Source organism: Phyllostomus discolor, chromosome 5 (genome assembly GCF_004126475.2).
Source record: "Phyllostomus discolor isolate MPI-MPIP mPhyDis1 chromosome 5, mPhyDis1.pri.v3, whole genome shotgun sequence".
NCBI lineage: Eukaryota > Metazoa > Chordata > Mammalia > Chiroptera > Phyllostomidae > Phyllostomus > Phyllostomus discolor.
In genome coordinates, this window is record NC_040907.2 from 30,771,227 (window position 1) to 30,798,099 (window position 26,873).

Below are 26,873 nucleotides of genomic sequence, written 5' to 3' on the forward strand. Positions count from 1 at the left end.
CCACACCAGCCAGGGCTGACTCAGTAAGTTCTGAAAGAGGTTACACCTCACACCTCTCCCGCTGGAACTCACTCATACAGCACTGACCCTGGGGAAATCCCACTAAAACCTGAGACTAAGTAAAATTAAAAGAGTCAATGTGCTTTCTTGTACATTTGAAATATTGTATAATACAAAAATGCTTAAAGCCCTGGCTGGTGTAGCTCAGTGGATTGAGTGCAGCCTGTGAACCAAAGGGCTGTTGGTTTGATTCCCAGTCAGGGCACATGCCTGGGTTGCAGGACAGGTCCCCCACGGGGGGAGCATGAGAGACAACCACACATTGATGTTTCTCTCCCTCTCTTTCTCCTTCCCTTCCCCTCTCTCTAAAAATAAATAAATAAAACCTTTAAAAAATGCTTAAAAAGAGGTCATAAAGCAGGTGTGGCCAATAACCAAGCACCACCAGGGAAAACAAAATAGGTGACTCTTGTGAATCATAAGGTAACCCAAGTAAGTGGCCAGACTTTAGCGACCCACCATACTGTGGGGCCAGCCACCACTGCCATATCTGGTAGTTGTACTGGGGCAGAAACAGCAAAGAAGAGCTGGGCTCTAGTTTCCCCACTCTTACAATAATCATTTGGGATCTTTTATTTTATGACGAGAAAACTAAGGTTCAGAAGACTGAGTACACCAAAAAGCAACCTAAATCTACCTACAAATCACAACTGAGACAAACTGGGGAGTATGTTGTCTAAGGTCAAATAAAATGTGTTTTGGGAAAAAAAGAGAAGACTTAAGTAGCCTCCCTCAGATCTCAGAGCTAATAATTCGTTTCATAAATATATACTTTTAGGCAGGGATATGAGAGTAAACAAGACAGACCCACCCCTACACCCTGGAAAGGAGATCTCTGGTTGTACACCCTTCTTCCCTGGACAGAGGAGGCTGAGTTTGGTTGGGAGTGGGGCTGCCCAGAGCCTAGACAACAGGGGAACTGAGAAGTGCGGGGCAGAGCTTAAAGCTAAAATGGTCCAGTGAGGAACACAGTCCAACCAGAGCAGTGAAGCAGAGAATGAACCTGAGGCGTGATTAGCCTGCCTCTGAAGAGCATGGTGACAGGGTCTGCTCGAGCCAGCTCACCCAGGGCTCAGGCAGTGGCGTCAGCGAGCCCGTCCTGCCGGGTGCTAGACAAAACTCTGTTGCCTCGAGACAGGCATCTTGGGCTGGGCTAAGCTGCCCAGCCACTCTTTCCAAAGGCGCGGCTACCCCGACCTTATTGTACCAGCCCAAGCACTAACCTAAGGGCTTTAGCTCCTTTTTCTTTAGGTCCTCCTCTTTTTCTTCTTGTCCTTGTTGTGAGGAAGCTGAGGAAAACTGTTTTCTTACTAGGTATGGAATCAGTTCACTCCGGATGGAAGTGATTGACCTAGGAAGAAAGAATGGTCAAATATGAGATACCTGACTGTCTGGTCCTAGCGAGCTCTAAAACTCTGGCATCCGAGGGAAAGCCAAATTCCTTCCTGCTGTGACACCTGGGGACTGCCAGAGATGAAAGGTGGCATGAACTTGGCAGTTCTGGAGAAGCAGTGGATCTAAGTTCTCTACCAGCTTCAGGCTGCAGGAAGGAGGGCAGTGTACTGAATCCGGGGCTCCCTTCCCACGATCTATGCAGAAAAGTCTTTCACAAAGCCCCACCTACATGGCACGTGTGTGTGCATGTGTGTGCTTTAACATGGTGCCTTGACTCTTAACTGGCGACAACCCGTGAGAAGACAGAATGCTCTGATCTTCTGAGAAAAGTTGTCTAAAAAACTTTCTCCATAAAGGCCTTGCTTATTTTGTCAGCTTAGTCCTAAGTATTGTGTGTATATCCATGTACATATGTATATATATTTTAAAAGATTTTATTTATTTTTAGAGAGAGGGGAAGGGAGGAGGGAAGAGAGGGAGAGAAACATCGATGTGTGATAGAAACGTCCATTGGTGCCTCTCGCCCCAGACTGGGAGTCAAACCGGTGACCTTTCACTTTATGGGACAATGCTCAACCAACTGACCCACGCTGGTCAGGGCAGTACTGTATATATTTTTTTGTTGGTATTATAAAAGGTATCTTTTAAACAATTATTTTCTTCTTGTTGGTTATAGAAATACAGCTTATTCTCTATTTTGATTTTATAGCCAATTGCTATGCTAAAAAATCTTACTAATTCTAGCAATTTATCTGTAGATTCTGACAATCATCCCAACTATGAAAACAACAATTTTCTTCCTTCTTTTCTTTTTAAAAAATTATTTTATTGTTGTTCAATTATAGTTGTGTATATTTTCTCCCTACTTTTCTTTTTTAAAAAAGATTTTAGTTGTATTTATTTATTTTTAGAGATTTTATTTATTTTTACACAAAGGGAAAGGGAGGGAGAAAGAGAGGGAAACAACCATGTGTGGTTGCCTCTCGTGCACCCCCCACCGGGACCTGGCCCACAACCCAGGCGTGTGCCCTGACTGCGAACCGAACTGGCGACCCTTTGGTTCATAGGCGCACACTCAATCCACTAAGCCACACCAGCCAGGGCTCTTTCTTCCTTTCTAATCTCTCTACATTTTATTTTCCCTGTTTTACTGTATTGGCTAGGACCTCCACTATAATGCTGAACAGAAATGCAGACAGCAGTCATCTTTATTTGTTCTTGATTTCAAAAAGAATTCTTCTAATATTTTATCACTTAGACTGATGATTGTTGTTACTTTTTTCATTATCACAGCTACCATTTATTGTCTTCTTTGTGTAGACATTGGTCTTCATGCTTTATAGCTAATAGTTGGTACATGTTATAGGCCTTTTTGTATAGTCCCTTTATCAGATTAAGAAAGTTCTCTTTTATTTCTAATTTGTTATGAGCTTTCATCAATTAATAGGTATTGAATTTTATTAAAATATATTTTTGCATCTAAGGAGCTCATATTTTTTCTCTTTTAATCTGTTTGATGATGACTTTTTTTCTAATAATAACAGCTGTGTTATTCAAAGACTATAGCCAAGACTTCTGCTGTCTGCTTCCTCATCGTAGAGAGACTATGGGAGATTCTTTTATTCTTTATGCAAATCATCAAATTCTACAATTTTAGGCCATTCTTAGGTTTCCTGTCTCTCACTTTTTCCTAGCTCCTATGAAACTACTCTCCTGGTGTGATTCAAATTCTGTAAATTTAAAATCCATTTTAATGACTGAGTACTTCCGTGCAGATGTCATCATTCCATCGACTGGAGCGGGCACCCTCACATCACCACGGCTGTACTCATTTACCAGTGACTATCACAGAGTTTCTAGAACAAAGTGAACTTCAATTTACTTTCATGTTATCAGATTAGCCTAGGACAGCAATTTTCAACCTTTTTCATCTCATGGCACATATAAATTAATTACTCAAATTCTGTAGCACACCAAAAAATTTTTCTGCTGACCTGACCATAAAATAGATATAATTTTGATTCATTTACACTGGATGGCTATTTTTGTGTTGGCTGTTGTTATTTTTAAATTTGTCAATCTAAGGAAAAAGAGGTCACTGGCCCTGACCAAATAGTCAGGTAATTGCATGTTTTAAAAATTCTTGTGGCTCACCAGTGTGCCTCTTGCGGCACACGAGTTGAAAATTGCTGGTTAGGACAGTACTCATAGAAAACAAGGTCAACAATCAATGTGTAAAGAGCTTCCAGAGGCAAAACAATTCCAACACTATTTTTACATTACATTACAAGCAGTAAGTAACTTTGGCTGAGAACTTTAGAGCTGTTCTTCATTTGGCCTTTTTGGGGTTTAAATGATTAGGAATCTGTAATGGGGAAGAAGAGAGACCTCTTCTTAGTCCTGATCCTTAGTCCAGTGAATATGCTTTTTATTTATACTGAGCAAAAGAAATGAAAGCACAGAGGGGTGAGAGACTAGCACATAATTTTTAATTTTCTCTCTCACACTGTGACCTTTTGAGAATTTTAAATCACTAGTTAATTTATTTAGCATTTAACAAGCATCTATTAATATGCCAGTAACTGCTCTGGGCCTGGGAAATATACAGTTTCTGACTTTAAATAATTCATAATCCAGTGGACAGTAGCCTGATTCTGAATTTAAGGAGAAGGGCAGAAGGAGGTGAGGTTGATTAAGTAGTAAGAAGCCAGATCATGGAAGCCTTTTACAGTAGTTTTCAAGCAGAAAAATTACAAAATCAGTTTTATTTCTTAGTAAGATAATTCTGGTAGCAGTGGAAATAGACCTGGAATAAGGAGAATGAAGTCAGGGAGACCAGTAATAAGACTCTAAAAACAGCCCTATAAACCTGATTGCTAATGCAAACTCCCCGATGCACAGAAGCTCTGCAGGCTAACAGAGGACCACACAGATGGAGTATAGGTAGGAAGGCAAGACAGGGGCAGAGGCTGAGGAGGGTAAGCAAAATTATGAACCCTGGAGCTACACAGTTCATGGTTTTTGTCATTTTTTAAAGGATTAAGTCAAACATCTTTGAAAAATTCTGTGTAAGCTGGAAGCTCTTATATGGAATTTCAATGTGATTTTTCTTCTGATCATTTGACGGAGATTAAAAATTTCCATATGAATACAAAGAATGAAACATTTACTCTTAACTCATTTTCTCTTCTTTTAATGCATCAAACCAGTGTTTATAGCAAATGTTCCTCGGCCCCCTCTGGTAGAAAACAAGTCAGTTCCCTTTGAAGAAATGACAAAGCAGGGCCGGCTGGGGGATTTCAGAGGCATGACATTTACATTATGGGCCAAACAGAATCGTCACTGCAAGAGGCAAGCAAACAAGCCCTGGCACACAGCCCCTTTAGGCAGAGCTCTTTCAGGAGATCAGGCAGTGGTATGAGGAAAGGACGTGAAGCAGTCTGGCCAGTTCCCACCTCCCTCTGCTGGCACTCAACATCAGGCCAGGCCCCACAATGCAACTGGCTTAGCAGCAATAATGAAGGCCAAAATGACTCTTCCGGTTTCCTGCTCAAAGTGGAGCCAGCTCAAGGCTGTGCTAACAAGTGGGACAGGCCACTGAGAAGCACTGTGAAATCCTGACCTTGGGGTTGAAGACCAACAGCTGACCCTCCCAATGCCCCTGGCCTGGGCCACTTTTTCTCCCTTTGCTCCTATACACAGCCTTCCCCAAAACTCCTGCCTCATGACATTGGAAGCTCCTAAGAAAAAAGACATTGCAAAGGAGAACAACAGACTTGACCACTAGCAGTAAACAAACAACTCCACTAAATTAAAAGACAAAATAACTGCTATAAATAGGAAAAAAGGTCAATATCCTAAATAGATATAAATGTTCAAAAAATATACAATTTTTTTTAAGAAATAAAAGTTAAAACAAGCTCTAATTTCTAACCCCAATCGAATTAGCAGATTTAAAATAATTCTCATTACTAATAAGAGAGCTTTGAGATAGTTATTCTCATATAAAGGGAGTCAGAGGGTAAACTGGTAAAATCTTTTCTGAAAAGTAATTGGAATACATAGCAAAGAGTGGAGAGAATACTCTTTTTTTACTTAGTCAACTGCTGAAATCCTCATCTCTTTTTTCGCTGCTTCCATACCAAATTACTGCTGCTGTTGAAATGGTCACTACATCTCCTTTCCTTCCATTCACCAAACATACAGGGGTGGGCAACTGTAGGTTGGCAGTTGTTCTTTTGGAAAATAACACAATAATTAATAATAAATAATAATACAAGAATCAACTGTGTTTCACATACAACTATAAACTGACTTTTGCCCATTCCTGTATATTGAATGCCTTATCAATCCCGGTAGGTATCTAATTTCAAAGAATTTTCATGGAAGAATTAACGTGTAAAAAAAAACTTAAAAAGGCACAGGGCAGAATATATTAACTTTCATATGTGAAAGGTGACAAAGGATTGCTATGGCCGTCTTTTCTTGAAGTTGCAACTCGTAGATTTATTGTTCCTTTCCATGCCTAAAGATAAGTCATCATTCCATAACCAGGTTATTATAAATAACTCCAATTTACCTTGAAGGAGTCTCTTTCCCATCCACAATCATCTATGTTCCCCTGCCAAGTTATATCATTGCTCATTCCACATGGGACTACGCTGTTTACAGAGCTGTACTCCCTGCTCAGCTTTCAGGGCCTTCCACACGCTGTTCCCTCCGACCTCCACCCTAGTCAATCCCATCTCCCACAGCTTTGGACAAGACCTCCACTATTCCAGCCAGGAATAAAGAATCCCCTTGAGTACTATTCAAATATATCCTTCTGTGTCCTTACTTTTTCCTAGTATATTAAAATTTATCAATATTCAATATATTGAAATGTTGGGAATAATGCCTTTATTCCCAACAACTCCGAGAAGGGTAAATGCAGAAAGAAAGATAAGGTTCTCCTGAACAGATCTGGAGATGGGGAGGCAGTCTGAGTTGAGGCTGTGCATTATTCTCTATTACAACAGTTCTGAGGAAGTCCTGTTTGGCAGAGCTTCTGGCTCGAAGCCACAGAATCACAATTCAGGCTTGTCCTCAAGGGACACACCACTGCACTACACTTGCCAGGTGTGGGAACAGCCTCTGGCGGTGGCCAAGTGAGCTACAAAGGAGCTAGTATCCTGGTATCCAGAAATGAAAAGTTGTAATCCCACTTGGTAGTATTAAGGAGGCTTTGTTAGTTTTTTTAGGAGTTATAATGGTATTAAGGTCTTTGTTTAAAAGTAAAAAATACTGTTTATGTTTTAGAGATACATACTGAAATATTTACAGATAATTACAACCGAAATGATTACAGATGAAATTATATCATAATGACTAGCTTTAAAATAATCTGGTGTGACAGTGGGTAGGTGGGTAGTAGCATTCACAAAACAAGACTGACCATGAATTGATAATCACTGAAGCTGTGTGATGGATCCATGGAGCTCATTACGTTACTTTCTCTACTTTTGTATTTGTGTGAAATTTTCCATAGTAAATAGTTAAAAAAACAACAACCCCATGATCTCTACTATTGCATTCCCTTCCAGCACATCAAGGACAGAGCCTATTTCATAAGACTTCAAATTCATTTGGGAATAAAAAATAAACCATTTAACGGCCAAGAGTAATTTCATTTTCAGAATACGGGTAGCCCAGACTAGTAACTGGCAAACGGGTCCTGGATCACTCTCATCTAGGCAGTATGTTTCCTGGCTGTTTAAGAAGCCAAAGTCTCTACAATCCACTGTGGAACTCGGCTGTAAGTTCCATGAGGGCTGGCCATGCTGCGTATTCACCGTTGATCCTACCATTGGTCTGGCACAGTGCCAGCCTCATAACAGGTGCTTCATAAGCTATCTGTTGATCGAATGAAAAAACAGAATAGTAAGCCAGAAGAGAGCAGGCGAATAGTATCCTGGGAGGAAAACCAGAGAAACAACAATCTCTGCGAAAGCGGGGAGTCCAAATGGTTTGCTTTACCATTGGCTATACGTGGGCCTTCCTATAGGGTTTTAGCAGGTGTTGTACAGGATGAGGGTTAGGATGCTGCATGAAATGTCATATAGGGCACAGCAGAACAATTCCCTTTCTTTTCCATATCCAAGTGCATCAGCTAAGGGCACGCTGGCATTTGTACTCAGGTTTTCTGCCTCCCTCCCGCAGAAGGAAGGAAACTCCTTCCTTGGTCTGAGGAAACTTGCTGCGGCGGCACACCATGCTGCCTGCTTTCCGGCCCTCCAGTGCTCAGGGTTCAAGGGCGACACGGATTCAGCAGCCATCAGGGGGACTAGCTGCTCCTCTTCTTACCCACACACTTATTTAATCTTTCCCACCTGTTCCTCTGGGGACTCAAGGTACATTTTCTATCAAAAATCCTTGAGATCAAGAGCAAAAGGAGGTTTTCCCTCTGAAAACCCAAATCCTGTGATTTTCCAGACACAGCCTCTGGGAATTATTAAAGCCCACAGTTCTGTTCTCAAAGCAGAATCAGAAAAGTACTAAAATTTTATTCTCTGCATTCATGCATGTTCACTCAGTAAGGTGGACTTCTCTTCCAAAATTGGAGGGAAACTAGCCCTTCTTTTTCTGCACCTCTGGGGCAATTCTCTGGCCCTCTGCTGAGAGGGCCCGTCAAGGGTATAATTGCCGAGGGAAGGACATCTGCTGGGAGACAGATAGCTCTGAGCTGGAACGCTCACCCTTGCAGAAGAAAGTAAGAACAGCCTGGAACTATGCAGAAAGAGGAATCATAGGTTACTATTAGTTTTATAAAAATATCTTTTTGATTCATTATAACAGAGGTCCCAAAAATATAAGCGGGGGACTCTGTGGTACAGACAAAAACCACAGTATGCTGATAACATGATTTCATTTCTAGAACAAAGGTGACAACAAATTGTGTTATTTTATAAACTGGCTACCTAACATTATCAAGGTTTAAAACTGTGAACTAAGTCACTCGGTTAACTTAGGCACTGTGGCTCCGACTCTATCTCTTTCTTACTCATTTTCCATCAGGAAGTCCACAACGTATTTTTTCATGCAGTAGAGATGGGCGTCCACGAGGCCTGTGTGGAAACGTATTCTAGGGTGCCTGCAAAAAAGAGAAGACAGAAGGCGCTCACAATCAGGCAAGCAAGGGTTCTATCCTGTTGTTAGGTTGCAGGCATGAGAAAGCCTGTAAGAGCCATGCTGCCTACACCCCACTCCGAGGAGACTGAGATGGTGGACACCAGCTCTGATCCAACCCCGGAAAAGGTCTTCTCTTTACAGAAACCCTGCTTCACAATTTATGAGGCTTTTAGGCTTCTAAGGCATTAAACCAAAATCCATAAGCCACCAAATCACCCACAAGCCACCTTCTATTCTATCACTCCTACCCACAAATCCTGTCACCAACCTTTTCTGCTTCCACTCCCACTGCTCCACTTCCTGCAGGCCACACTGTAGCCCTGCTTTCCTCCAGGATTTGGCGAGCATTACGCTATTTTCACAGAAGATGCAGTAAAATTCTATGAATATTCTCTAATTCCCACTCTTATTTATTTATTCATCAGGACTTTGCCCAGTTATACTTCCTCCAGGAAACCTTCACCCAAGTGTGCACCCTCACATTTATGCCCACCTATATCAGATAGCTTGCACACTAAGATAACAGCCTATTTACCCGTTTCTCATCAACGAGACTGAAAATTCCCCTGGGGGCAGAGACTTATCTTTATAGACTGGGCACTTAGCATTGTATCTCACGTGGAGTAAATATTTATAAATAGTTGTTGAATAAGCAAACACATGAATAAATGAGGTCAAATTAAGGCATCTGGCCCTGGCTGGTGTAGCTCACTGGATTGAGTGTGGGCCTGTGAACCAAAAAGTCGACGGTTGGATTCTCGGTTGGGGCACATGCCTGGGATGTAGGCTGGGTCCCCAGTGGAGGCATGAGGGAGGCAACCAGTTGATGTATCTCTCATGCATCAGTGTTTCTCTCCCTCTCTTTCTCTCTCCCTTCCCATCTCTCTAAAAATAAATAAATAAAGGTTTTATTTTTTTTTAGAGAGATGGGACAGGAAGGAGAATGAGAGGGAGAGAAACATCAATATGTGGTTGCCTCTCACACACCCCCTACTGTGGACCTGGCCCAAAACCCAGGCATGTGCCCTCACTGGGAATTGAACCGGTGACCCTTTGGTTCGCAGCCTGTACTCAATCCACTGAGCTACACCAGCCAGTGCTAAAAAATCTTTAAAAAAATAAAACAAAAAGTTGCACTCTCCTGCTCAGTCTCTTGGTTTACAAATTCCTTGAAACATTCAACACATCTATATTCATTTAATCCTCACAACTACCTCATGAAATAGATATATTATTCTCATTTTTATAGCAGAGGTCAACTTATATCAAATAGCCAGGAAAGGAATGAATTAAAAGTTTGAATAATCATCTTCTACATTGTTATCAGTCTGTAGCATATATGTGCTAACATTCTTGTAGCATTTTATAGTTTATAAATTTTTTTCCAACTTTTTATTCTCATCCCGATAAAGTAGGTAAAACAAATTCTTCCATTTTTAAGAATGTTCCAAAAATTTAGTTAGAATATTCAAGGCTAGAGATTTAGCTACAAATATGAAATACAATGAAGAAATACAGATGGGAAATTCAGAGATTTTTTTTCTTTCATATGATTGGGAAACTAATGGCATTTAAGTTGCCAAAAGGTGTTTTTTTTATTTCACTTCATTAGTTTCAAATGATATGAGCAATAAGGATTGATGTTTTAAAACAAAACAAAATAAACAAACCCCCCAAAACTGCAAAGAGCACCAGTAAAATCTGGGTTACTGGCTGATTGTTCTGAGTCAGAGAGGTTTGATTTGTATAACATAAAGTATGAAATTAGTAAATAGATGTGAATAAGATAATTAGAAATACTTGTAATTTTACATTAGTAAAATAATTTAAAACATAACTTTTTCCAACCACAGAAAAAGTCCATTACAATTAAAAAATATGTGACAAATTTGTGGGAATCTTTTCAATGATAAAAAGTTCAGGAAAATGGTATAAAAGTCTGTGAGTTGACTGTGAAGCTCCCACAGGTTTTTTCTCTTTTCTTCAACTAACATAAAAATAATTTTAAAAATGCTTTTAAAATGGTCTGTTATTAAAAGGGAAAAGGAAAAAGAAGTGGAGAAGAAAAGAGAATAAATGATCTTAGAAGAGATCTGAAATAGACAAAGATACAAAAGACCAGGAAATCTAGGATGACATAAGCCATCAGGAACATAATAAATATCTTCGGGTTATTTTATTTATTTCTTTGTCCTCACCCAAGGACAGTTTTTCATTGCTTTTAGAGAGAGTGGGAGGGAGAGAGGGAAACATCCATGAGAGAGAGAAGCATTGATTGGTTGCCTCCCATTTGCAGTCAGACTAGGTATCTGTGCCCTGACCAGGAATTGAACCTGCAACCTTTTGGTTAGGGGACCACGCTCCAACCAACTGAGCCACGCTGGCCAGGGCTCTTGGGGTTATTTTTATAGATCTATTTTTATTTTTCAAATACAGTTTACATTCAATATTATTTTATATTAGTTCCAGGTATACAGTATAGTGGTTAGACAATCATGTACTTTACAAAGCGGTCCCCCCAATATTTCAAGTACCCACCTGGCACCGTACATAGTTATTACAATATTATTGACTACATTTCCTATGCTGTACTTTATATCCTCATAACCATTGCTATTTTGTGACTACCAATTTGTACTTCTTAATCCCTTCACCTTTTTCACCCAGCCCTCCAAACCTTCTCTCCTCTGGCAATCATTAGTCTAAACCTATTTTTGAAAGAGTAAGTTGTAGAATTTAGAATTAGAATTTGTATGTTTATTTATTTATTTAAAAATGTTTATTGATTTTAGAAAGAGAGGAAGGGGGTGAGAAAGAGAGAAACATCAATGTAAGAAACATTGATTGGTTGCTTCCCATATGCACCCTGACTGGGGACCAAACCCGAGACCTGGGCATGTGCCCTGACTAGTACTTGGACCCCCGACCTTTTGGTGTGTGGAACAATGCTCCCACTAACCAAGCCACCCGGCCAGGGCAAATTCGTAACATTTAAAACTTTTAGGAAAATAAAGCATGTTTTTATTATCTCAAAAACAGGGATACCAATTTTTAAGGCAAGTAACAAAACCAATAGGTGAAATAATTATGATGATTATAAATACTTATTAGTAATATTATTTTGCAATAAACAAGGAATGCATTTATGAAATAGATACTGGAAAAGATCCAAAGATATGCATTTACTGTGTAGCCACAAAGATCACTGGCTGTTAAAGCATCTTCAAGAGAGCCCTTAGTCAGTCTGTGTAACAGACCTGTCTATACCTGCCTCAGTCACCAGACAGAGTTCTGGCTTTGAGAGCACTCACAACCAATGGTACAGGAGCACCCACGTCTGTGCACTCCATTGCCGGAGTGAAGACTTCATTCCAAGCTCAGCAGGGGCAGACTTCTCAGGCGGCATGGCTTACCTGGCAGGCATTAGCCCCACAGCCTCATCTTAGGGGAAACATTCAATCTTTCACTATTAACTATAATCTTATCTATAGTTTTGTGTAGATGTCTTTTATCAGGTTGAGGAGGTTCCCTTCTATTCTTTGTTGAGGGTTTTTATCATAAATGGGTGGTAGATTTTGTTAAATGTTTTTTTGTGACTATTGAGATAATCATGTGAGTGTTTTCAATTTTTTTTTAATTTTAAAGATTTTATTTATTTGTTTTTAGACAGAGGGGAAGGGTAGGAGAAAGAGAGGGAGAGAAACACCAATGTGTGCTTGTCTCTCGCATACCCCCTACTGCAGACCTGACCCGCAACCCAAGCATGTGCCCAGATTGTGAATCAAACCAGTGACTCTCTGGTTTGCAGGCTGGTGCTCAAGCCACTGAGCCACACCAGCCAGGCCTAATCGTGTGTTTTTATCTTTCATTCTATTAATATGGCATATTCCATTAATTGATTTCCAGATGTTAAACCGGCTTTGCATCCCTGGGATAAACTTCACTCATGATGTAAAATTTCTTTTATATGTTGCTGAATTCAATTTGCTAATATTGTGATGAACATTTTTTCACCTATATTCATGAAGGATTATTGGTCTTGTGGGGTTTTTTTTTTGTCTAGGTTTGGCATTAGAGTTATACTGGCTTCATAGGATAAGTTGAAAGTATATTCCCTCCTCTTTCAGTTTCTGGAAGACTTTGTAAAGAATCATTATTTCTTCTTTAAATGTTTGATAAACTCATTAAAGAAGCCAGCTGGGCCTGGTTTTACTGTATTGAAAGAGTTTCAATTACTAATTTCATCCCCTTACTTGTTATAGGTCTCAGATTTTCTATTGCGTTGGCCAAAAGTCCATATGATTTTTTTCCATAAAAGACACGTTTTTCATTTTCATCAATATCTTTATAGATTTGGATATTTTAAGTATGTTGGCTATCTCCTGCTATTGGCTTCTAGTGAGTAGAGGCCAGGGGTGATGCTAAACATCTTCTAATGCATAAGACAGCCCCACAACAAGGAATTATTTGCCCAAAATGTGAATAGTACCAGGAAACTTCAGAAACCACTTTTAACATGTTCGATTAGCCACAGCACCTTCTCCATACACCTCACAACTGTTTTTTTTGCATTTAGTTGCACTTTTACCTTTCTTGAAATAATAAATCATAGTACGACAAAAATGTTGCGTATCTTCTTCCTTTTTCAATATTAAAATGGCTGCACAAAAATTCACCAATTTTGATATTTCTTTAAATGCATGCTAACGTGGCAGCTGTCACAATACAATCTAACAAAATTGTTTGGAATGAAGTTAAAGACAACTAAGCACTACTAGATCCACCATATGGAAAAAACATAATGGATTTTTTGGGCAACCCATTATTTCTTCTCGAGTCACTTGAGTCATTCAGGATGTAGCATATGATCTTTGTGGCTCAGCCTGTACCACACTGATTAATCCAGGGCTCCCCTCTGGTCTGAACGCTCATCTCTTTTCAGTATACCATATGTGTAAACCCTAACTCTCCATTTTAATTGATTCTAGTTACTTAAGGGAAGGGAGAAGGAAGGGAACCAACAATAGTTGAACAGTTTTTGTGTGCCAGGCATTTTGCAAGGTGCTTTCACGTATACTAATCTTCATAACATCTCTGTCTTCATTTTAAAGACTTAAGTAACCTTTCTAGGACATAGAGGCAGATAGTGGTAGTACTGGAATTAAAACCTAGTCCTGTGCCCCCTGAACAGTGTGGCTCAGTTGGTTAGGCGTCATCTGTGGTGCAAAGGGTCACTGGTTTGATTCCCAGTTGGGGCACATGCTTGGTTCTCTCTCACACTGGTATTTCTCTCCCTCTCTCCCTCCCTTCCCCTCTCTCTCTAAAAATAAATAAAATCTTAAAAAGCAAGTGCCTTAATGATAATCATATATTCAATACATAAGTGAACCAATAAAATAATAATTAAAAAAGAAAAACCTAGGTATGTGTAATTAAAACTTTTCTACCACCTCCCCATCTTTCAAGCAACTTCTTTCTTTTCTTCACATACAACCCTAGGAGCTCTATACAGATGAAGCCCTGCTCCAAATAGTCTGACATCTGAATTTGGGCAAAGAAGGTAGAATGCTTAGTTGGGATAAAAAAAAATCCCTGTTTTTGTACTTGATCCCTCACTGAATACCCTACTTAGGAGTTTATTAGCCACTAGTATTGTTCAAAAAGTAATCTGCTAAGGTATGGGGTTCTCAGCATTGACTCACTTCCTAGCTTCCTCCTACATTCTCGGAGAGCAGGAAAGCAGATATTAGACACCCCCAGCTCCTTAGCTATGGTCCTTGCTACTGAGAGCTAAAGGGGCTGGAGGCTGTCCAGGGCCAGTTGCCCTTGGCGATCCCCCATGGGGGAGATGGTACGCACACTGCAATCCTGGATGCTCGCACCTCCTACTGGATGGTGAGGAAGGCGTCGGTGTTCGAGCACGGGAGTGGCCTGTGCGAGGTTGTGAGGGGAGGTGACCAGAGCTGTATAGCAGAGGATTTGGAAACTACATCATGTTACTTCCAGCACCAGCATTTCTCTGTCCTGTGACCAATGTGAGTCACAGGAACTTCTTAAGTAACAAAAGTAATGAGGCAGAGGCATGGAAAATATGACTTTTATATTGGTATGGCATTGGTTATAAGATCCAGCATTATCATTGGAGGGAATTTCATTAAAAAAAAAAAAGGTCTTCTGCAACTTGCTAGGAAAGGCTCTATGAGAGCAGGTCGAGGTGGCCATGTGTATCTTAAGGAATGGTTGTGGTGGCTGGGCTTCTATCACTGGGGGCAGGTGAGGTGGCCAATTTTGCACCAGCCACCCTAGTAGTGACTGTTCGGAGCTCTCAGCACCCCAGTGAGTACCATTCTTTCTTCACACTTTCTAAAAGAAAGACCTAATCTTCTTGGGAAACCTGAATGTTTGCTAAGTATTCTAGGCTCTATAGTTATGGTCACTCATGTTCCAAAAGAAGAGGAAATCAAATCTTTACATGAAATGTCTCACAAGCTCAAGGATCCAGGTTTTGTGGTCATTGTGTCCCTGATACTGATTTTTGGGGTGAGACCCCCACCACGGACAGACGGACATTCCTGTGCACATAACAATCTGTTCTGTGATGGGACTGTTTTTGGTCTCCTGGTTAAGGGCCTGGGCTTTGCCATCAAAGAGTTGTTTGCTGGCAAGCCTGTGCTGCGACACCCCGTGGTCTGGACTCTACTGCTGAGCCCCACAGTCCGTGTGAGCAAGCAAGTCAACTACCTGAACAGGGCCCTGAACATCTTCAGCGTTTCCATCCCGGCTCCAGTCTACTCTGTACTCCCTACAACATCAGTTTTAACTTGTTCAGCTATTCTTTTGATGATGTCATTGGTACTTTGAGTGGCTTCCATACAATTATTGTGGGAATATTCTTGTTGCATGCCCTAATTTATTTTTTAAAGATTTTATTTATTTATTTTTAGAGAGGGGGGAAAGGAGGTAGAACGAGAGGGAGAAAAACAATGTGTGAGAGGAACATCGATCAGTTGCCTCTCACACATACCAGCCCTACAACCCAGGCATGTGCCTTGACTGGGAATCAAACCAGCAACGTTTCATTTCATGAGACAAAGCTCAACCAACTGGGCCATCTGATCAGGGCTTGTCACATGCCTTTAAGGACGTTAGCTTTAATCTACCAAGTCTTTCTCTGTTTTTTCGAAAAGACGAGAAAGCAATGAATGGGGGGGCAATCTTGCTAATATGTATGAAATTGTAAATAGTAATGAAGAAAGCTTAACCTCTGGAATTGAATAGCACACTGGTGAGAATATCTCCTGAAGAAATGGAAATCTGACAGCTTTTTAAGAAAGATGAAATTAGAAGATTAATCTAATTGTTGTTATAAAGTGAATTTGAGTATGAAAAAGCATTATTCTTGCTTTGGCTGGTGTGGCTTAGCTGGTTGGAGCATCCTCCCATAAACAGAAAGGCTGCGGGTTTGATTTCCAGTCAGGGCACAAGCCTAGGCTGAAGGTTTGATCACTGGTCAGAGCAAGTGCATGAGGCAACCAATCAATGTTTCCCCCCACCTCCCTTCCCCTCTTTTCTTTAAAATCAGTAATAATGTCCTTGGGTAAGGATTAGAAAAAAAGTCCACGGTTATACCCCTCCCTAACCCACATCCCTTTATTTTAAAAATTTTTTAATCCTCACCTGAGTATGTTTTTATTGATGGGAGATTGAGATAGAGATAGAGAGAGAGAGAGAGAGAGAGAGGGAGAGAGAGAGAGAGAGATCAACTGCTTGCCTCCCATATGCGCTCTGACCAAGGATCGAACCTGCAACCTAGGGATGTGCTCTGACTGGGGATCAAACCTATAACTTTCTGGTGTACAGGGTGATGCTCCAACTAACCAACCCACCTGGCCAGGGTGTCCCATGTCCCTTTATAAAGCGACTTAGCAGCTCCTCCAGTCAAGAGGTAGAGTTTATTTTCCCACCCCATGAATCTGGGCTGTCCTTGAACTGCTGACCAAAAGAATGGGTAGGAATGATGCTGCTTCAGCCCCTTCTCCAATACACGAGATTAAAAGGTCTCACTCAGCTCTGCCCACAAAAAACTCCGTGCTGGAGTACATGCAATCCCAAGGTGACACTCGTGCTCCATTAATGTCCTTTTCCAACAAATGTACTGGGCTCTGACTATGTTAGACCATAGAGTTATAAAGGCAAATAAAAGACAATCACTATCCTCATAGAACTTACAGTCCAGAGCAATCAAGGGTTATAGATGTTATCTAGAAATCTCTACAGTATATAGGTGAACACAAAGGAAGGAGGACCAACTCTCAAGCTTGCCTAGTGAGAAAAGAGTCAGAAAAGTCTCACAGAGAAGCGCTATATGAGCCGAGTCTTGACAGAAGAGCAGGTATTTAGCCAGGGAGAAAAGGGTAACTCTGGCTGGAGGTGCTAGGAATGGTGAAAGCAAAAGGACAGTGGTGTAAGCAGGGTGTAGGGGAAAGAAGCAGCAGAAAACCAAGTCGAAAATTCTGGAGAGTGCTGAAAAAACTGATGGAGCAAGCTTCCAGGGGAGGCAGAGGAAAATGGGGTAAGAGACATAATACGAGGACAGAAACTCACTCCTCTAAGGCAAGGGAAAAGGAACTGACGGAAGGCCCGAGTAAAGATAAAGTCACGGGTAAGGGTAGTATGCTAGGGGAAGGAGTAGCTCAGAGTTAGGGTTTTCTTGCAGAAGGAGGAGGCAGGGTCGTTTTCTGAGAGAGGAAAGTGGTAATGGTTGAGAACAGCTGCAGCGAGAAGGCGGAAGGTGGGTCAGGCCAGGTGTAGGAAAGCAGAGTGGTCTGAGGCCTCAGCTAAGATTGGAACCATGAATTTATAGTGGTGTCAATTCATAACATTGCATAATATTTCTCAGGAAGTCTTTATTCTTTTTTAAAGATTTTATCTATCTATCTATCTATCTATCTATCTATCTATCTATCTATCGAGATGGGGCGGGAAGGAGAAAAAGGGAGAGAAACATCGATGTGTGAGAGATACATCGGTCAGTTGCCTCATGCATGCCCCCAACTGGGGACACGGCCTGCAACCCAGGCATGTGCCCTGACTGGGAATCTAAATGGTGACCTCTCAGTTTGCAGGCTGGCACTCGATGCACTGAACCGCACCAGCCAGGGCTCTCATGAAGTCTTTAATAGAACAGATGTAGAAGTAGACAAGATAGATGTTAGAGTAATCCAAAATTGAAGTTTATGAGGGCAGATACAGCAAAAGGACAAAGGGTGAAGATATGGAGGGAAATGTCTGAAGTAATATACCATAGGGTCTAGACTGGATAAAAAAAATTAAGTAGAAACAGACAGAGGAGGGGGAGGGAGGGAGGGAGGGTTGGTGAGGGACTGAAAGATAATGGGACTGAAATGAAGGAAACACAATTCTTGGTAAAGATGGCAGATTAAACACAGGCATAAAGCCCTATTCCTTTTTTTTTTTTTAATAGCTACTTACTTGCTTCATTCCCTATTCCTTTTGAAAGCTCATTAAAGTGACAGTAAAGGGTGTTGTTATTTTTAACAAGGCATAACCCCCAAGGACAAAGATGAGGAACAGAGAGGAGAGCAACAACACTTTGAAAGCTGGAAGGCAGAAGGATGAAGTAACAGATTTAGCCCATTAAAGAAAGCTGAAATCTAAGCCAGTCAAAAGGAAAGCTGAGTGGCAACCTCACTTGTACAGCAGAAGTCCTGAAATGGTCAGGAACTAGCTTAGGGAAAAGGTTTAAGGATGCTGACATGGGAGTTCATTTACAAATAACCTATCCATACGACTTTATAGGCGTGAGAGTCAAAAGTATAGGAAAGTAAGAATACGCTGGACAAGACTGGGAAAGGTTCTGAATCCTGACTTTTACAAGTCCCTCTGCACTCCTCCCCCGCAAAGCTGCAGAATTAGAGAAGTACTTTAGCAATTCATGGCTGGTTTGCAGCAATGGGGATACTAACTTAGATAAATAGTATTTCAAGACTTTCCATACCATTGGGAAAATATTCAAGAGTGTAAACCCATTTTTTACCATCTCATCATCACAGAAATACAGATCTGGCCATGATCTTTGATGTCTGAGTCAACTCCCTGTCTTCCCAAATATAAATGTCTAAACTTTCCGAGATGAACGTGTGAACATTTTATTCCATTTTAAAGATATCCTTTAAAAGCTTGCTCTGATTTTTCATTACTCTTCCAGTAAAACAAAACCAAAAAAATCCCCCTTGACTAGTATTCAAAAGAAAACAACATAACATTGGAGAAAAGCTACATGATTTTCTAATTAAATATTTGGCACAAATACCTTTTACTTATGAATTATTAAAAACAGATGTCTTTCAGAAATAAAATAGGAATTTTAGAGCTGGGGGGGGTTCTTTAAAGAACTAAGTCAACTTTAGTTGGGAAAACTGAGGTTCAGAGAAGCAAAGTGATTTGGTCAAAGTCGTATAACTGGTTTGTCTCAAGACTAAATTCTAAGTTCTCTGGACTTGAATTTCCAGTACTCTCTTCTTTCTATCAGCAACATTCTTTTCTACTACATGTAATGCCTCTCCCAAGTCAGTAATGGATCAATTCAACATCTGGGGAAGCTTTTCTGCTTTCTCTAAATGCACGTTGGTAGTAAGAATCTGGGTCCCTTAGAGTCAAGTTGTAGCCATGCTTCCTGATGACTAGAGAGCTTGCGGGGGAGACCGCCTCTGTACTGAACTGCAGGCTTAGCAGGACTCCTACTCCAACAAGGGTCTTACACTATCTTGCTTTCCAGGACAAAACATGCCTGGGGCGCAACAAAACAGAACATTATCTTGCAGTAAAGCAAACACTTCATTGTTTCTCAAGAAAGGGAGAAAAACGGATATAAATTCCATCATCATTGTCCTTTCCTCCTACAACCACTCTAAAAGTAAAATAACAACAACAACAACAATAACAAATCTTTAAAACAAGAGGTGCCTGACTCTCCCAGGTATATACACAAAGGCCTTTTTTCAGGAGAACTTTGGTGTTTGCCCAATAGGAGCTAACCCCCAAATTTGGGAATTCAGCTAAAAAGAGGACAGAGAGTATTGGATTCTCATATTCAAAAGTATTTATAAATCCGAATCTTATTAGCCTTTACCTACCATCTCACCAAGGCCAGGGGGAGCACGATGCCTCAGAAGGGTCATGGAATGTGGTGGAAGAACATTTTATTGCTCATTTATCCAGCCTGCTGCCCTAGTATAACTATACTTCAGAGATCCCGAATCACCGGTGTGTAGATTACAAATCAGAAGAATTGAGAGAAAATACCTGCCAACAACTAAAAATGCAACCCAGTCGTAGGAACTGGTAGAACTGGTCTTCACGGCCCCAGTGCTTACCCCAGGCCCTGAGCTCAACTGGTCCAAGGGAAAAATACACCTCCATCTGCTCTTCATTTTCACCTTACCTTGTTTACGTCCATCCCATCTTTTTTTCTCCCATCATGCCCAAGCCTTGCTCTTTTTGGCAAGCACTGGGATTAAAACATTTACTAACAGCTCACCGTATGGAGTCACTAGTTCCCAGGAAGGTTAAAAGAGAAAGCAGGAGACAGTCTCCACATTCTAGTTCTTATGGAAACATGACTAATTTCTAAAAACTTACTGTCTAAGCCTCATGACAGAGCAAAGCATACACATCAGTGCTTGATAGATGCGTAAGTGAGTAAGGTCCCTTGTGTCACATAATAGATAATCACAATTAGTTCTTTCTGTATTTCAAAGGACACAATCCCCTTACTCTTTGAAGTCTTGCGAATTTAACAATACAACACTGTGATACTTTGCAGGTTTTATACTTTAAACCTATCTTGCTTACTGCTATTAGATTGCCTTTCCAGAATCCTGAGTTTGAACCATCATTTCCCTCCTCAAAAAGTCTTTAATAATTTCCTGGTATTCAAGGCTTTCTGTACCAACTTACTTCTCCATCCTTATCTGCTAGTGCTCCCTGAAAGGAGCCTTCCTTTTGGGCCACACTGTTCCTGAACAAGTCTTGCACACTCTGTCTCCACACTTTGCTCACAGTGTTCTCCCCACACAGTATTCAGCTTCCCATGTCTCTCTCCATATCTGATCCAAATCCATCCTTCAAGTTTAAATTATTCTACTAATTTTCCTGACCACCTCAGTCCCTAGAGACCGATACCTCCACTGAAGTTTGAGAACTGTTGGCCATACTTGTTCAGTATCCTGATATTTTTGCTATTGTTTGTTAATCTTTTTATGCATACTATTATCTTCCACCAAGGCTAATAAACTCTCTGATACAGTTTCCTGCATCAAGTATCCCCTTAAATGCTACAGAGTGGTCTGATCAGAGGGGGAATTTGATAGACATTCGCCAGCTAAACAATGTGTTCCTGAAAAGTAGAAAGCGTGAACTAGTGAAAAAGGCCCAGCTCTGTCCCTAACTAGATACATGACATGGAACAAACCCCTCTTACTCGGCTTTCTGTATTATTATCTGAAGCATAAGGGACTGAACTAAATGACCTTCTAACTGTGGCATTCTATGATTCTAAAATATCTACAAATAAGAACATATTTTCAATACATTAAGGGATATTATTTAATTGCATCTTATGGGGAGCTCTCGTAAACTACAAATAAATCCTCTCCTTCCGAAAATTTGATTTTGATCAATGGATTTAGAAAAAAAGAAAAAAATCATAATAAAACCCTTACTTTTTCCTCCAAATTAATTCCAGATCCAGTCAGCCTTCCCTGACTGCTGTAAGAAACAAGCTGTGTTGACAAGGTCCCATCATAGCTGCTCTTTATGGGGTGGGGGCAGAGGGGAGAATTTCAGTGGGCTAGCAAACTACAGCCTGTCAGCTGGATGGCCCTGCTGCCTTTTTTTGTAGATCAAGTTTTACTGGAACACGGCCACACTCATTTGTAATATATCTAAAGATGCTTTTGTGCTATAACAGCAGGGTTAAATAAATGCAGCAGAGGCAATATGGTCTGCAAAGTCTAAAATATTTACTATTTACCCTTTACGGAAAGAGTTTGCCAATCCTTGTCCTATCCTCCGACATTCATCACAAAGAGCCAAAGCCCTAGATTACAGACCCTAAACCACACCTGGTCACTAGGTCACTTCCTGGTCATTCATTCAACAAATATTTACTGGGATTTCTCATTTCTAAATAAATCCTTATTCAATTTCTTCTTCTGTAAAATGGCATATAATAGTGTCTACTTCACAAGGTTATTGTAAAGATTATGATAAAGGCTTTTGCCTTTCAATGCCTGGCATAAAATTTGAAAAATGATAGCTGCTGTCAGCAGCATCAGCAGCACCACCATCATCCTTTCCTGATGTCCTAGGAAAAGCAGGCTCCTCTGAGGGCCATGACCACCTGAGTGAAAGGAGAGAACCCTAACATCCCTGAGGCTTGACTTCATGGTAGGAAAGAGCTTTATTGTAACAGCACTCAGGATGGTGCTGTCACAGAACCATGTGAGTCAAGAACCATAAAAATATAGTCAACAACAGAACCATAAGAATACAGGGAATGCTTTATTGACATGGAATGGCAGTTGACCCCATAGTTCTCTGACACTAGAGATATCAAGAACTCAATATATTTTCCAGAATTTATCAGGAAGACAAATATGATTTGAATTTATAAATACCTCTCTTGAGAACTTAAGAGTTTGCTTGCAGCCCCAAACACAAAGCAACAACATGAAAAGACAAAATGACATTTCTGACCTGGAGGCTGGGGTATAGAGTGGTGTAGGAAGTGAAGGATCTTGAGATGCTTAGATTATGCTACATTATCTTGGTGGGCTCAATGTAAGAGAGACAAATAGTTAACTAAGTACTTTTTGTCATTTAATTCCCCAGAATCACTGGCCTTAAGTGCTCAGATGGTAACCACATCATTAAGCCTGATTGTAACACACAAATCTAGTGGGCTGCCATTTGAGTTCTTGAAGGTTTATTTGGTCCTGCAGGTGTGACTATGGAATTAGATAGGAGTTGCCTACACTAGTTGGAGCCCTCTCCTTCCCCGATGGACACGGCCTGCAGCACCTAGAGAATGAGAATCAGCACTCAAGCAGAAGTTTCAGGTGCTGGATCCACTTGTATTACTACTTCCACTTACCCTTGGAGAGCTGGAAAATTGCTTTGCACTCTGATAAAACAAGTGACTATCTCTTTATCAAATACATAGAGTAGCACTACTGGACTACAAACTCTGAGAAGTTGAACAGGAGTATTTAGTGCAATGGTTTTCAATCTTGGTACAACAGAATCACCCAGGAAGCTTTTTAAAAATGCCTGTACTATGCCAGATCAGGCTTCTAGTCGATTTGGAGGTGTAGGTAAACGTGGCTCCCTTCCTTACACAACCACAGCACGATTAATTACAGCTCAGCACCAGAACAATTGTCACTCAAAACTGTCAGAAAAATCAAGCTGTATGGAAGTCCAACAATGAAGGAATTAAAGAAACCACATTCATCCAGATGGGTAGGAAGGGCGGAGACACGGAACAGGCTGGTCCCAAACCCATGTGTGGTGGATATAAATCAGAGGGATATCTCAGGGGCAAGGACCCCAGCCCCACACCAGACCACCCAGCCTAGGGTTCCAGTGCCAGGCAGATAAGTCCCCGTAACGCCTGGCTGTAAAAACCAGAAAGGTTGGGTTGGCAGAACAAACTGCGGGGTTCTCAGGCATCAACTCAGAATTACTCAAACTCACTCCTGTGGGGCTCCAGCACCAGGGAAGCACCTTGAAGGACACCAATGGCATGTATGGAGGAACTGAAGTGTCCTGCATCAGGACGAGAGCCGGGGGGACAGCTTCCTCCCACATAGAACTGCAGACAGTGGGTGGCATTGTTCCTTTTCTGAGCCCTTCCCCACACAGAGCCACAGTGAAGCAGCACGATATCTTAGTCTCCATCAACTTGACTCACATGGTAAGCCCTACCCTGATGATTACCTAAGGCTCCACCCCATCAAACTTATGGGCCCACCCAAACTGGGAACAGTGGCTTTTCCCGATGAATGGCTGGGCTAGGCACAGGCTTCAGACCTTCCTAAATTCACTCAAAAAGCAACAGCTGAGACTAGCCACCTATATCTCTTGTTGAGTGGCCCCAGGCCAGGCACTAGCAGCAGCCATCTGCAGATGGCTTTATAGCTTATGCCAGGGGGCTCCAGACAGAACACAGGTGGAGGCTGACGTTGGCCCGCACCACCCAGAAAACTCCAGGAATGGCAAACTGAGAGGACAGTTACAGACCACAGTGGAACACCATCACCCAATCACCTCTACAAACCATGGAGGGAGATGGTTGGTGGCCAGGGGTCACAGCCAGTCCTACCAGCTGACTGGACTGGGTAAATCCCTCCCATTGATCTGCTGGCAGCAATCAAGACTCAACTACAAGAGGAGCTACTCGGCCCATATGGAGGGTGCACCTCAAGTGTCCAGCATGGGGGTAGGGGAGGCTGTGCCACTGGATCCTACAGGACACCTACTATATTAGACCATGCTACCAAGACAGGGAGTCAAAGCAGCTCTACTTAATACATAGAAACAAACACAGGGAGGCTGTCAAAACAAAGAGACAAAGAAATATGGCCCAAATGAAAGAAGAGAATAAAACTCCAGAAAAAGAACTAAACAAAATGGAGATAAGTAATCTATCAGATGTGGAGCTCAAAATACTGGTTATACTGGTTATAAGGGTGCTCAAGAAACTTAGTATGTACATCAACACCATAAAAATGATCCAATCAGAAATGAAGGAGACACTAACTGAAATAAAAAACAATTTACAGGGAATCAACAGTGGTGTGGATAAAGCTGAGAATCAAATCAATGATTTGGAGCATTAGGAAGCAAAAGACATCCAGTCAGTACAGCAAGAAGAAAAAAGAATCCAAAAATATGAAGGACAGTGTAAAGAGCCTCAGGGAAAATTTCAAGCATACCAACCTTCATATCATAGGGGTGCTAGAAAGGGCAAGAAATTGGAAACTTGTTTTTCTTTAAAGTATATTTTATTGATTATGTACTTACAGTTGCCCCATTTTTTTCTCCTCTTTATTCCCCTCTGCCCTGTAACATCCCTTTCCTCCAGCATTCCCTGCCCCTTAGTTCATGTCCATGAGTAGTACATATAAGTTCTTTGGCTTCTCCACTTCCTGTACTATTCTTAACCTCCCCATCTATTATGGACCTAGCAATTAAGCTTCCTATTCCCTGTACCTTTTCCCTCATTCTCCTCTCTCCCCTTCCCCACTGATAACCCTCCATGTGATCTCTATTTCTGTGATTCTATTCCTGTTCTAGTCGTTTGCTTTGTTTTGCATTAGGTTCAGTTGTTGATAGTTGTGAGTTTGTTGTCATTTTACTGTTCATAGTTTTGATCTTTTCTTTTTTAAAAGTGTATTTTATTATGTTATTACAGTTGTCCCATTTTTTTCCTCCCCTTTATTCCCCTCTGCCCTGTACCCCCACTCCCACCAGCATTCTCCTGCTTAGTTTATGTCCATGGATCATACATATAAATTCTCTGGCTTCTCCATTCTCTAAACTACTCTTAACCTCGCCCTGCCTATTTTGCACCTACTATTTGTGCTTCTTATTTCTCATACCTTTTCCCCCATTCTCCCCTCTCCCTGTCCCCACTGATAACCCTCCATGTGATCTCCATTTCTGTGATCCTGTTCCTGTTCTAGTTGTTTGCTTAGTTTTTTGTTTTTTTTTTAGGTTCAGTTGTTGATAGTTGTGAGTTTGTCGTCATTTTACTGTTCATAATTTTGATCTTTTTTTTCTTAGATAAGTCCCTTTAACATTTCATATAATAAGGGCTTGGTGATGCTGAACTCGTTTAACTTGACCTTATCTGGGAAGCACTTAATCTACACTTCCATTCTAAATGATAGCTTTCTAGATAAAGCAATCTTGGATGTAGGTCCTTGCCTTTCATGATTTCAGATACTTCTTTCTAGCCCCTTTTTGCCTGTAAGGTTTCTTTTGAGAATTCAGCTGATAGCCTTATGGGACCTCCTTTGTCCTTTTTCTCTTGCTGCTTTTAAGATTCTCCTCTTATCTTTAATCTTGGGTAATCTAATTATGATGTGCCTTGGTGTACTCCTCTTTGGATCCAACTTCTTTGGGACTCTCTGAGTTTCCTAGACTTTTATATCTATTTCCTTTGCCAGATTGGGGAAGTTCTCCATTATTTTTCCAACTAAGTTTTCAATTTCTTGCTCTTCCTCTTCTCCTTCTGGCAGCCCTATGATTTGGATGGTGGAACATTTAAAGTTGTCTCAGAGGTTCCTAAGCCTCTCCTCATTTTTTTGAATTGTTTCTTCATTCTGTTCTGGTTGAATGTTTATTTCTTCCTTTTGTTCCAAATCGTTAATTTGAGTCCCAGGGGAACCTATTTGAAAAACTAATAAAAGAAAACTTCCCTAATTTGGTGACAGAAATAGACATGCAAGTCCAGGAAACACAGAGAGTCCTAAACAAGATGGACACAAAGAGGACCACACCAAGACACTGCATAATTAAAATGCTAAAGGTTAAAGATAAAGAATCTTAAAACTAGCAAAAGTAGTTAGTTACCAACAGGGCAGCTTCCATAAGATGGTCAGCTGATTTCTCAAAAGTAACTTTGAAGGCTATAAGGGATTGGCAAGAAATATTCAAAGTCAAGCAAAGACCTACAACCTAGATTACTCTGTCCAGCAAAGCTATCACTTGGAATCAAAGGGCATATAAAGTGCTTCCCAGATAAGTTATAGCTAAAGGAGTTTATCATCACCAAACCATTATTATATGAAATGTTGAAGGGACTTATTTAAGAAAAAGAAGATCAAAACAATGAGCATTAATATAGTAATAAATATATAACTATCAACAATTGAACCTAAAAACAAACTAAGCAAACAAGTAGAACAGAAACAGAATCATAGATATGGAGAACATTGGGATGGTGGCCAGTTGGGAGGGGGAAGGGAGAATGGAGGAAAAGGTGAGGGTATTAAGAAGCACACATTGGTAGTTACAGAATAGGCAGGGGGATGTTAAGAGCAAGTATATGAAACAGAGTTGCCAAAGAACTTACATGCATGATCCATGGACATAAACAAAGGGGGCAGGATCACTGGAGGGAGTGGGGATTGCTGGGTGGAAGGAAGCAAAGGGGGTAAAAC

At 40.9% G+C, this 26,873-nt stretch overlaps 1 protein-coding gene and 1 pseudogene across 1 annotated transcript in view; one reads left to right on the forward strand and one right to left on the reverse strand.

Annotated features, from left to right (window-relative positions):
* EIF2B3 (eukaryotic translation initiation factor 2B subunit gamma) overlaps window positions 1–26,873 on the reverse strand; it is a 109,092-nt gene that overhangs the window by 18,825 nt on the left and 63,394 nt on the right. Inside the window, exons 6-7 of the mRNA XM_028513399.2 lie at window positions 8,495–8,584; window positions 1,284–1,411 (exon numbers count right to left, since the gene is read on the reverse strand). Coding sequence (XP_028369200.1) covers window positions 1,284–1,411; window positions 8,495–8,584 — 218 coding nt within the window. The remainder of the gene's footprint in view (window positions 1–1,283; window positions 1,412–8,494; window positions 8,585–26,873) is intronic.
* Window positions 13,946–15,951, forward strand: LOC114497587 (annotated as a pseudogene).